Source organism: Haplochromis burtoni, unplaced genomic scaffold (genome assembly GCF_018398535.1).
Source record: "Haplochromis burtoni strain Fernald_Lab_line unplaced genomic scaffold, NCSU_Asbu1 Contig_166, whole genome shotgun sequence".
Taxonomy (NCBI): Eukaryota; Metazoa; Chordata; class Actinopteri; order Cichliformes; family Cichlidae; genus Haplochromis; species Haplochromis burtoni.
The window spans coordinates 225,800-237,155 of NW_024582527.1; the positions used below are offsets into that span (position 1 = coordinate 225,800).

General features: G+C 40.4%; 1 protein-coding gene across 4 annotated transcripts in view; it reads right to left on the bottom strand.

Annotated features, from left to right (window-relative positions):
* The window catches only part of ankle2 (ankyrin repeat and LEM domain containing 2), a 30,952-nt gene extending 19,773 nt beyond the window's left edge, over positions 1-11,179 (bottom strand). The window contains exons 1-12 of one of the 4 annotated variants that reach the window (XM_005933335.3): positions 10,969-11,179; positions 8,592-9,095; positions 6,307-6,498; positions 5,733-5,917; positions 4,980-5,168; positions 4,754-4,876; positions 4,327-4,390; positions 3,536-3,711; positions 3,330-3,436; positions 2,107-2,297; positions 1,005-1,863; positions 566-697 (exon numbers count right to left, since the gene is read on the bottom strand). In XM_005933335.3, coding sequence (XP_005933397.1) covers positions 566-697; positions 1,005-1,863; positions 2,107-2,297; positions 3,330-3,436; positions 3,536-3,711; positions 4,327-4,390; positions 4,754-4,876; positions 4,980-5,168; positions 5,733-5,917; positions 6,307-6,498; positions 8,592-9,084 — 2,711 coding nt within the window. In that variant the 5' untranslated portion in view covers positions 9,085-9,095; positions 10,969-11,179. Of the gene's footprint in view, positions 1-565; positions 698-1,004; positions 1,864-2,106; positions 2,298-3,329; positions 3,437-3,535; positions 3,712-4,326; positions 4,391-4,753; positions 4,877-4,979; positions 5,169-5,732; positions 5,918-6,306; positions 6,499-8,591; positions 9,096-9,884; positions 10,902-10,959 lie in introns of those variants that run through there. The other 3 variants (XM_005933336.3, XM_042225289.1, XM_005933337.3) reach the window with 3 other exon arrangements.
* Between the last annotated feature and the right edge of the window lie 177 nt (positions 11,180-11,356).

Here is an 11,356-nt window from a genome sequence, read left to right on the forward strand (position 1 = left end):
CATATTACACAGAACTGGTTCTCAGTTCCCATTTCTAGCAACTACTGCACTAAACTGACCTTTAGTGCTGATTAAAGACATGAAAAAGTATCATCATCATCATCATCTGATACTGAAACCTTTGAAGCCAGCAGGATCACACCCACACGTGAAATAAGCATACAAATAACTATGAACAGGGTTTGCAGGAAATTTAACTAGCTATAACGCTAACTGTACGACAGAGGAAAACAATGGAGCTGTGCTAGCCTAGCTGCATCTCTGCACACTGTGGAGAAAAAGAGGGGAAAAAAACAAAAGGGCATACTTCCGAGCCAACACAAGCAAGAAAGCACCAATTCACAGTTTATGTAGATTAGCCAAGCAGGACCTAGCCTACTGTAATCCATGATTAATGGACATAAGTTGACAGATAGCAGCAGAACAGATATAATTATGTTAGCTGTTGACATTCACCTGGTTCATTATTCTTTTTAAGTCTGCCTACAACTGCCATCAAACACACACACAGCCTGTAAAACACTGGTGGAAACCTTGCATTGATGTGCCAGCCAAGCTTACTAACCTCTGCATATCTGAGGCAGAGTATGACTTCACTGTGCTCTTCCACTTATGAATACTCGGATACTTCTGAGGATCGATGTCTGTGCCCTCTATTGCTGACAGGACCGCTCTGTCCAGTTTGGTTGGAGAATCACTGTAAAAAAGACAGACGATTAATCAGCTACTTATCACTTCAGCTCAGTTGGGGATCATCAGACTGCTCCTAATTGTACCGTCTGCCTGTCACATCCCACTAACAGCATCTAGCTCAGAGTGTGTTACACAGTACTTCTCTGGATTATCACAAAAATATTCACAAATGCTTCATGTAGTTCAGTTTCTTTTCCACATAGTCTCATATTTAATTTTATTTACAACACCAAACTTAAAGATTCTCAGGAACATTTTCTATTTGTCTGCTATAAACTGAATCCTCTGCAGTGAAAGCAAGTGCGACTCACCCATCAATAAAAAGTCCTCTTCTGACATGTGGTGGGGTCCTGGGTAAGAACTCATGGGAGTTCTCTAAGGACTTATAAGAGGACCCAGAGGATCCTGAGCTGCTTAAGTCCCTGCCCCCGTGGTCCCATGACTTGGACCTAGCGCAGAAATTGCGCAACCCTGACACTGACCCCCTAGTCCTACCCAGCATCTCCAGACTCTCCTCTGCTTCAAAGTACTCCTCTGAGCTGCCGCTGCTGTGCCTCTCTTCTTTACCTGCTCCCTCTGTTCTCCAGCCTGGCCCATCCACAGTCTCACCATCTTGACCGCTGTGACTGAGAGACAGGAGGTTCAGCCCAGAGCTCAGGTCTGTGGCTGAGGAGGGGTTATAGTCCCGAGCCTCCCTATGACGGTTCCCACCACTGCTCCTTCTCTCTCTGCAGCTGGTGGGACTGTCTGGTGGCTCCTGCAGAGACATGCGCTCAAACTCCAGCATGAGATTGGAAATAGGCGACAGCATGCAGGAAGAGGATGGGGAGGTGCGTGGGGACACCTTGTCTCCATTGTGAGTCCTATCTCTGGAGGAGGAGCACACCCCGTTTTTACAGACTACACCAGGCGACAGGAGGCCGTCGTTGCAGCAGCACAGCAGGTCCTGCTCGGCAGCAGTCTCGATCAGGTCGGCCCCGTGGTGGCGTAGCGCGATGTGGAACTCGCGGCCACCCACAGCTCCTTTCAGGACGTCCTTGGATGCAGCACAGGAGGTGATGCTGGTGAGTGCTGCGTTCTGCCGGTTCTTCATCTCCTCAAGGCTGATATCGTCACCCTCGTCCAGGAAGGCACCAACAGAAATAGAGTTGCAGAACTTTTTGGGCTTGCCTGCAATCAGCGAAGAATGAGTAACAAAAAAGTGTAAACTAAAGAGTGGTGCACTTTGCTTTAGGGCAAAAAAACGAGGTATGAAACTTTGCAAAGTGCATTTAATATAACAAGAGGCTATACTTGAGAAACACACTGATTACGCTACATCACTAAAATTAACACATTAAATCAGAATGTGATCAGAAATGTGCACAGTCCATCTCAGCAACCCATACTTCTCAAATATAAAGCACTTTGTACCTGGAGAGGGGGTTTTAAACCTGTTGCTGGTTTCATTCTCGCCGGCCCCCTCATGAGTCCGTGAACTGAAATCCTTCTTGCTCAGGTAATCGTCCAGCTTGCGGAGCCCCTCACCAGATGACAGATCCACAAAACTATCCAGGAAGTCCCAATATTCCGCCCAGGGGTGTCCCATCTCATGAGCTAGGTCTCTGTAGGCAAGACGTAGATTCATTTAAATAACAAAGATATTTGTTTATTTATTGGTTCCCCATGATTGTGGCTAATGTTGAAGCTGATCTGCGTGGGTTAAAAGGATGCATAATCAAAATGAACCCATTACATTAATTTCGATTTATATTTCTACTGTTGGACTTTAAAAAAAGAAGCTGTGCATGTTTCCAAAAAACACAAAACTAGTCCTCAATTATCTTAAACTGGACTTTGATTCAGTCACTCAGGTCATCCGCTCTCTAAAATGAGCTTCTCCTTACCTTTAAGCCAGCTTTGTTATGATTTTCCCTTACAAATTAATTTGAACAGGAGGTGGACTTTGTTGCTCACAGCCAGATCTATTCAATTCAGTTTTATTTATATCACACCAAATCACAATAACAGTTACCTCAAGGCGCTTTATATTGTAACATAAATACCTTCCAATAATAGTAAGTAAACCCCATCAATCAGATGAGCTATGAGCAAGCACATGGCAACAGTGGGAAGGGGAAAAACTCCCTTTTAACAGGAAGAAACCTGAAATTATCATAATAAGGATATCCTCTCCAATATTTTAGAGAGCCAAGAGTCAGGGGGAAAACCCCAAACAAACCCAGACCTCATTAACTAAAACTTTAGCCATGATTATTATGAGTATCCACCATTATAGCAGAATAATAGTAATAAACTGCTAAATATTATTTTGGTAATTTGAAGAGCTGATTATTCCAATTATTGACGGGGAAGGTTAATGCATAAGTCGACCGTCACATAGTTACGTAATGGGCTGTTCTATTCTCAGTGGTATATGGAATACAAAACATTTTAAACATTAAACAAAACATAAAAAACTGTATCCTACTGTGGTTTAGCTAATCATCCATAATGAAGTGAAAGCTTCCAATATGTATGACTATGTGAAAAGTGCAGAGATGGCATTTAACAGATGATATCTGTGCATCACAGCGGACACAGATATTCCCGAGAAAGTTACTGAAAATAAAATAAGACTTAGGTTTTGGACGTACCTGCCTACTCTCTCCGCCCCTCTGTCAGGATCAGACTTAAGTATGTGGTGGTAAAGTTCTGCCCGGTCTCTGGGTGGCGTCTTCCAGAACCGGCGAAAATCATCTGCCTACAGTGGAAGACAATATGTGTTTAAAAAAAAAAATTATTACGGCCTTCATAAACACTGATAAGCAGGTTTTGTTGTTGTTGTTTTTTTTAAACTTGCTTTAGAGGGGCTTAGGGGGCCAGCAAAGGCAGTGACAGCCATCATGGGATCCTTGGGGCTTCTTGTGTGTCGCTGGATTAGCGAGAGACTTTCTGAGGACTCAGGTGACCATGGAGCACCAATGATGGGCTGGGAGGTGTTGTCAGTTGCTCTCAGCAAAGGGATATAGCAACGGTCTGTGAAACAACAGAGACTCAAAGTCAGCATGACAACATAACTCATGTCAACATTTACATATTGTCAAAGGTGGAAGCGGTGGGAGTCGAACCTTAAGCTGGCAGAGTACGTCAAAACAAAATCTAAGTTTATGTGTTGTCATGTGGCTGCTGCATATGGTGTTGGCAGTGTGCGCATACCAAATTGTATAAAGAAATACAGTACGCAGAACGCCGTGCCAAATGCTCTGACGCTGCACACCAGATGCCTTCAACTCTCACCGGACTGAACAAAAACTTGTCGTGATTTGCAAAACAAACTTGTTGCAGTTTATTCATGACTATACCCGCTCAGTAACACTAACACATGCAGTCTCGAGAGCTTGAAAAAAGTAACTGGATTTCTTTAGTTTTGTAAATACGTTTCACCTCTCAAACCTAAAGACATCCAGGGCTCTTTTTTCAAGCTCACAAGACTATTATGACCGACACTTAACCAATTTACAGCAGCTCCAATTTTACAAATATTAAAAGGACAGATTTTAAAAAACAAAAAAACTAAGATGTCACATGCTGTGTGTTGAACCAGCCCAAGGAGAACAAACTTAATTTGTAAGAAATGTGCTAATCCCTTACCCTCCAGGTAGTCACTTATCTTCTGTTTCACTTCTGGACTTTTATTCTTTCTGCTGCATATAAGCTGTGGGAAAGAGGGAAACAAAATAATGATGCGTGAACAGACATTTATGTACAGCTGTTGCTGGATCAAGTGAGGAAAGAATTTGCTCATCTAAGTTTAGCTTACAATGTTCAGTGAGTGATTGCTGCCAAAGGATTTAAAAAGCAAGCTTAGAGGTCACAGCTTAAAAACCTGTGTGGGCATAACTGCGCCTCCCTGAACAACTACTGCGAGGATTGCACTGAGAGAGACTGTATTTGCTAGACAGCACTCATATAAATGCGTAAACATTCACGGTCACTCCTGTGGTTTAATCCATGCTCCATGTGTGTGCATCTGTGTGTGCTGCTCGTTTAAATAATGGTTCGAAATGTAAGTACTTACATCCCTAGGCGTCTGGCCATCCTTATTCTCACGGTTCTTATCAATGTCAGGATGCGAGCACAGGACATTGACCACATCTGGACACCCAAACTTACAGGCAAAGTGGAGCGGTGTTTCAAAGCCCTACAGTGGGGGAAAAACAATATAATAAAGTTACTGGGCTCTGTTCATATTATTATTTAAAATGAATCTATTCAGGTTGAATTGGGAGTGTGAAAGAACTGACAGCTTTATCTGGAGTGTTGAGGTAAAGGTCTACAATGTAGCGGATTCGTTTCTGCAGCATGACTTCCTGGTCATCTGGGTACATGAGGCGCATAAACTCTGGGTTTTCCAAGGTGTCCAGCAGCAGCTGAGCAATCCCTGCCTGGTTTTCCTTGGCTGCCACGTGCATTACATTGTACCGGCAGCCCTCCTGAACATAACAAACCACAGAGGAACGACTGAATGGGTCAGGAATCCTTTTTAATCTCCAGTTAACAGAAACTGCACGTTTTTTTTCTAAACATCAGAATCTGACTTTGGGATTAATCAGGGATTAACAACATGCCACTGATTTTATTTGAATACCTGCAGCTTAATAAACAAACAGAGTTATTTATAATATACTAGCATCAACTATAAACACTTTAAATCCCAATTTTCAAAGTACTTTTAAATGTAAAACAAACACATGAATTACTTTGATGCAAAAATTCCATTTCAGCATATCCAGCAGGTAAATTCACTTTTGTTTTTGTCTCAGGAGCTACAAGCTTGATACACACACACAGTAACTGAAAGGCTGGCGCTGATAGAGTCAAAATATTTATGTATCAACAAATGGCAAGTCAGGCCATGCTACTCTAATAATAGCAAAGACTTTCCAGAGATTGTGGCGGCATCTCTGTGCTATCTTAAGATGCTAAATACCATGCAACTTTCAGTCAGCGTTATAAACAGCCAGAATATACCAAAAGTATTCACTACATGTTCCCACCTGAACAATAGTGGGATTATCTCCTGAGCCAATGAGATAGCGTGGATTGCCCCAGACCAGTTCGCTGAAGGCCGTCTCATCGCCCTTCTCCACAGCTTTCCTTAGTTTGGCCGTCAGGTCCTGGGAGCGCGGGCTCTTAAAACTGTTGGCACGCTCCCGGTTGATGGTATCGACCTCCACGTTGTCTGGGGTGGAAGGGAGAAAGAGACGAAGCTGGTCACTGCAGTGAAGAATTTTTCAGGAGTGCCTTGCACAATGGCTCGGATTCTAGCTCGATCTGTAGTCTTTTTATCCGCTTGTGCCTTTTAACATGTCAGATACATCAGCAAACTGTGAAATCTTTGAACAATGCTGCACCTCTATATTCACACTGTAATAAATACAGCGATCAGCTCACAGATGCCACTTCACTTAAAAGTGATAACAATTTTGCCTGATAACGGTGCACTGCTTTATCAGGCAATAAACTAACACCAGATGAGAAAATAAAAACGAATTCAATTGAATAAAAATACACAAAAAAATACTGTGAAGCTCTTTTAGAAGAGAAGCCTCAATCATTTCATGTACTTACCTTTACTAATGGGCAGGCCTGGTTTGACAGGAGATACACAGACTGACTTGCTGGGAGAGGGAAAGTAATCACAGATCCCCTTAGCAAACTTCTCAGCATCCTCACGGTTGGAAAAGGCTTTAAAACGGGCTCCCTTCATCGTCTTTACAGCTTGAAGGGCATCTTTCTTATCTGAGTATACATGTGCTCCCTCTGCAGAAAAACACAAAAAACATTTTAATTCTTGTATTTGGTACTCCATTTTTCCTTAATTGTTGTGTTTTACTGTGGCCTAACCGGTGGCTGGGTTTTTTCCACATTTTTTGCCCTGTCTGTCTTGTCAGCCACGTAAGTGCCACTGCTTCTGCAACTGCAAAAAAAGCCTGCCTTGACTGATTAACATTAACAGCACTGATTTTTATGGAAGCTCAAAGTGAATTTAGATCATTGCCCCAGAGAGGTCAGGCTGTCCTACTGCCTGACTGCTCACCGCCAAGAAAAGAAAATGTTTGTCCACTAAACAAATATATATAAATAAAAAAATATCTTAATTATCTGATTATTATTGGATAAACCATATTTCTGAGACATTTCTTCTGTTCTTTGCCTTTGAAGTACTTTTGTAACAACACTGCAAATTTAAATGCTTCAATCCAATATAAATTGTTTTTATTTAGTGAAGCACAGACTTTTAGCTTTAATTCAAGCGGTTTAACAACATTATTACATTAACTGTTGGAATTACATGCATTTTTATACTTAGCTCCTCATTTTCAACAACTTAAAAGGCTATTTGACAAACACTGTAGAATATCCCATTTCTTTGCCTTGAGAAACGGGGCTTCGGGTGGTTATCCAATTGTGTGAAATGCTGTCAAATCAGTTTTGGAGATTATAACCCTGTACACTATGAGCAGTCACATAATGCCCATGCCATAATATTTACTGCGCCATATTCAACAGATGAGATCTGTCAGATCATAAATGTTCTTTCCTTCTTCATATTTTCCTCTTCCCATCATTCTAGTACATTTTATTTTTGTTTGATGTGTCTGAAGAATCTTTTAGGAGTTTGTGGTCTGTTTTAGGTTTGTAACAAGTCTAATCTGGCTTTCTTCATCCTGAGTGGAACTGAGTAACTGAGCATGGTTTGTGTCTTGTTATAAACACTCTGTATTTCAATTCATGAAGACATCTCTCGATTGTAGACCCTGACAGTTATGCACTTACCTACTTGAGATTTTTGAATTTGTTGACTTGGTGTGAAATTTCTTAACCCCCCTTTTTTTCAGTCTTTCTTAACATTTGCTTTAGTTGTCTTCTGTGATTTTTCAAGTCATTTGGAGTTGCTAAACTGGACAGTGCATCTATTTGTTTTCAAGAACAAACACAATTGTTTATTTGGCCATTTCTTACATTTTTGCGATCAGTCTGATAGGATAGGTTTATTTTAGTTTTCAGCCAAATGATAGCCTCCTTCACTTGCATCAGTATCTGTTTGGATCTCATAGTGACAGCTCCAGTGAAAAGATACCAAATGAAATAAAGTCTATTTGTAATGCATTAGCAATGAAACAGACCTCACCTTTTTAGTCAATTGTTCAATTACTATTGAGCCTCTGACAACAGGGGACCGTGTCTAAAAATGCCTGTAATCCTAAACAGTTACTGCAATTCTGTTGTTAGAGCCACTGAATTAAAGCCATTGTGATAATATGCTAATCATATGACTAATATAGTTTATTACAAGACAATAATTCCAACAATTGTTACTCCAAAGTTCAGCGTCTTAAAAGGACAAATATCATGTCACACAGTCTAGCAAACATAAACAGTAATAACTACATTTCTAAAATTAAACTAACAAATGTATGCAAAATAATGCTAACTAGTCATCCAGTAGCTGGGAGCATCTCCACAGCTAGTGTCAATAACAGTAAAGACAGGTGAAGGACGATGAAAAGAGAGCAAAGCTGCTCCAAAATAACTTGTACTAGGATAGAAGCTGTCGCTATAGTTCAGATTTTTGGGGGTTTATAAAATGGACTCATTTGCTTCATTCCTGCCATCGTCTTACTGGTGGCAGGGCTCACTCAGTTCCTCTACACAACTTGAAACGCAAACAGGTGGGGCAAAAACAGCGTGTTGTACCATGTTTTTAAACTGCGTGAAGTAATGCTAAATTGTTTCAAAGTATTGTTTCTACAATTCCCAAAGTCAGCAACACTTGGCAAGTAATTCTTCATACCAAAATTAAACATGATATCTAATGGACTCTAAAAAGTAAGAAGCTGAGTTTCTCTTACCATTTCTTGCCAAGACATCCTCCCAAAGTGGACACACTCCATAATAAAGGGTTGGGGACACTTGTGCTGGCTTTGAAGGAGTTTCCACTTTGGACTGCAAGTTACTGCCCTCAGCAGAGCTGTTTGAGTTTGTATTTTCTGATATTTCTTCTTCCTCTGGAGGGTTGAGACCCACACCATAGCCAAAGTCCAACTCTTCATTGGCAGCCTTTGAGGAGCTGCTGCTTGCTCCAGAGGTTGTGGGCACAACAGCCGAGGTGACACATGACAGAGATTTGGCATGATCCACCACAATGTTCAAGGCACCAGCTGAAGAGCTGCTGTCTGTTTCAGTGGTACTGCTCTCTGGTCCAGCCAGGATACGGGCTAATTTCCTCTCATAGGTGGCACGGGTGGTGGGTGTAATGGGTCCACACTTGACGTTTGCCCGGGCAAACTCCTCGGACAGTTCATCGGCACTTAGCCCCCTCAACCTGCTCAGAGCCGCCTCCATGCTTCAGCTCCCTGTAACACAGCACAAACTTCAGCATTTACAAACAGCAGCTATTGATAAACAACTTCCTATACACTATAGTTTTATCATTACTCATAAAAATAAGTAGTACTTAAACTAAAAGTTGATGGATGTCTAAATCAAGCTTAGACTAGTATGTCAACATTTTCCACTGCATTCCACACGTGTGCAATTAAACAGTCTCTAATTACTGCGTGCACAATAGCTAAATGCCATGTATAATTTAATATACTCCAACAGTCAGTCCAAAGTTTTAAAATGTAAAACACTGATACCACCATCACTGACACCCCCCCCCAGTAGCAAAAAGATAATCATTTACATTTAATAAGCATGAGTATGTGTCTTCAACAGCCTCAATGAATTTTTTAATTAATATGACAGAAAAACACCCGGTGGTACTGATGGTCTAAATGCTTATTTTAACGTAGCATATTATGCCTCAACAGAACCACCGAGACCAGTGTTGGACTAGCATCTACTAGCTAGCCTGCTAACCAGCAAGTCAGCTTTAAAAGCCGGGAGTTTGCCTGACAAAGCTAGCAAAAGAGACGCTGCTCGGAAGGAGATATAGATGGGGCTGGAATACTGACCAATATAAATCTGCATTAAAGTAAGTGCATAATAACAATATTAGTATGTTCATTCGCACGCTGTCACGCCCAAGCATGTCATTCGAGGTGGGTTTTCAGGCTGTAACGTAATAAATGTGATACGTGTTCGCAGTGATGATGCTGATAAAAAAAAATATTTAGTCACAAATGTGTCTCTTTACTTACCAAGGAACATTTTTTATTGAATGTACGGAGAGCTATGAGAAACCGTTTAGTTTTGCACAGATCAACTGTTGGACAGACACAAAGCTGGAGACGGTCTGGAAGGGTCTCATTGTTTACAACACGTTCTGCGCATGTTCAAATTTAAGGGAGGGCGCACGATGCGTTTACGACTATAGGAAAATTTACAACTAGCTCACTTGAAAGTGACAGCAGCCAATCACAAATCGATTTTTTTTTTTAATTTTCTTTCTCTTAAAATATGCTACTGTTGTGGTTAAAGATCATTTACATGACACCTTACACTGGATGTGACATAGGTTTAAATAACATCACTGCTGAACTCGCTCTACATCACTAGTTTATTGTTTTAAATACCGTATGTTTCTACATTTGTTAATAATAATATTCAACGTAACATGTCAAATATTTTGTGCATGTTGGTGACAAGAGCCTTTATCGGGACATGGCTGCTGGTCTACAGTTAAAAATACACCGTCCTCATATTTACGTACTTTCTGCTAGCCTTTAATGTAGCATGCTGTGCCTTAGTAGACGTGACTAATTCAAGGAAACGATAACCTAGCGCCGATTTTTGTAGTTAATAACAGACATACTATTTTACAGTGAATAAGAAAAATACAAAAACAACGAAGAATCTGAAATGTAAAACTGGTATAAAGAAAATGGTAAATATTTTGTGTTAGCACAAAGCCATGTACGCAGGCCAAACTGATCACTTATCGGGTAAAACAAACGCAGGGCATGGCGAAGGTATTCAAATAACTGAAACGATCAACTGCACGAATGATCGTTAAATATGAAAATTAGAAAATTAGATTAGAGTGACATTAGGTATGCGATTCATTTCAGGAAGCTGAGATTGTCAGCCATGCTAGCAGTCATTAGCCAGCTGGCAAGCCAAGAAGCTAACCACTCGAGCTACCGGTTAGTGATAATAAAAACTGATACGAACGTTAAACGCAGTTTTTTCTGGTTTTACATTGCATATAACCGTAAACATGTACCCCAGTCAACTGTACATCAATGATATATTAATATATAATTTTAATTGTACCATTCCCACCTCCTCCTCCTCTCCCCGGCTATTTTGCTAGGTGTCTTCTCACCGCGACGGTTTCAAAATACACAGAGCGAGGACCCGCTTCCGTCTAAAATACTGCCTGAGCAAAAATAACGATTGAAAAGAGAAAATTCAAAGTGGAAACAGGAAACAAAAATACGGGGTAATTTACAGAGTTTCATATTTAACTTATACTTGAATGGGCACACCGTGACAGATGAATAGTGCAATTTTATGATAAATACCAATATCACATCTTTTTAAATCAGGGTCATTTGAAATGTACTAAAAAAAAAAAAAAAAAAATATATATATATATATATATATATATTATATATATATATATATATATATATATATATATATATATATCTATATATATATATATATA